Source organism: Trypanosoma equiperdum, assembly GCF_001457755.1.
Source record: "Trypanosoma equiperdum strain OVI genome assembly, contig: ctg_1553, whole genome shotgun sequence".
Taxonomy (NCBI): domain Eukaryota; phylum Euglenozoa; class Kinetoplastea; order Trypanosomatida; family Trypanosomatidae; genus Trypanosoma; species Trypanosoma equiperdum.
The window spans coordinates 1,516-2,619 of record NW_027123564.1 but is presented as its reverse complement, the minus strand read 5'-3'; the positions used below and the strand labels follow the sequence as shown (position 1 = coordinate 2,619).

Genomic DNA, 1,104 nt, shown 5'->3' with positions numbered 1-1,104 from the left:
TCTTTGTTGCTGCTATTGTTACAGGTTGCTGAATAGTATCAGTGAAAATAACGTGTCGGACATCAAAAGGGGGAGGGATACCAATAAAAGTCGAAGAGACAAGGAAAGGGAAATAAACGGAGCAAGGGAAAGATGGCACGTGTCACCTTTTGCCTTGCGGTTGTATTGATCACATCCTCAGCTTCAGTGTTTTCGCATGTGGGGAAGGCAAGAGCATCGGAAACTCAGACGAATGAGGCTGAAGACAAACTTAGCAGAGCAGCTGCTGATGTATTGTGTGCTATGACAGTCCTCACCAAAAACATAGTGAACCCACTGGCGGATCGCCTTGTAGAACTGGCGGCCGAAGATACGGCGAATATCACTCGAGATGCTGAGTTGGTGAATACGTACGTTGATGATATTGATGGCATGCTGGGGAAAGACTCTGATGACCCTGATGGAACGAAGAAGCGCATAAAAGAGTTGTGTGATGGAGCCAAGACGAAAGTCAAAGACATGCCCGAAAACGCCCGAAATAGGGAAGCTTCGATAAAGGAAAAGGCTGTTAAAGCGAAGGAGTCGGGAAAAAAGACACTCGAAGGCACGGAAGCATCTGAGGGAGGCAACCCTGTGGTTGGGCTTAAGGAGGTTATGAGTTCATACTGTAGAGGAGGCCGTAAGTGTGAAGAAGGTGTCGTTTCAAGCACATTGGACCCTCCAGAGGGGGAAATTTCATGCACCAACGTAACACTTGACGAAAAAGAAAAATGGATTTCCACCCTAATGGTTGAGGCTGGGGCAAATTGGACAACTTCAAAACCCAAAAAGGTGGTGAACTGCAGCACCGCTGGAGAACCACCTTGCACACCATTAGACCAGTGGGGGACGCATTACAACGATACGAAGTCCCACGTAGTAAGAATTGTGGGGGAGTTAGATGAGTCTTACAAAGATATGCTCATCTGCGAAAATCAACTGCTGCTGGTATACAAAATCCACAAGGGGTTGCAGGAGCAAAGGAACCATTCTGAAATTATTAGTGAAGGGGAACGGGTTGGCAACCGGACACTCAGTGAAATGAATGAATTGGCTGACAATTATCTGTCGTCTTCCCTTGAGGGC

The 1,104-nt window shown here is 47.1% G+C and overlaps 1 protein-coding gene across 1 annotated transcript in view; it reads left to right on the top strand.

The window, feature by feature from the left end:
• Nucleotides 1-132: 132 nt before the first annotated feature.
• The window catches only part of TEOVI_000883700 (invariant surface glycoprotein, putative), a gene marked incomplete at both ends in the record, with an annotated part of 1,347 nt that continues 375 nt past the window's right edge, over nt 133-1,104 (top strand). The window contains one exon of the mRNA XM_067222068.1: nt 133-1,104. Coding sequence (XP_067078169.1) covers nt 133-1,104 — 972 coding nt within the window.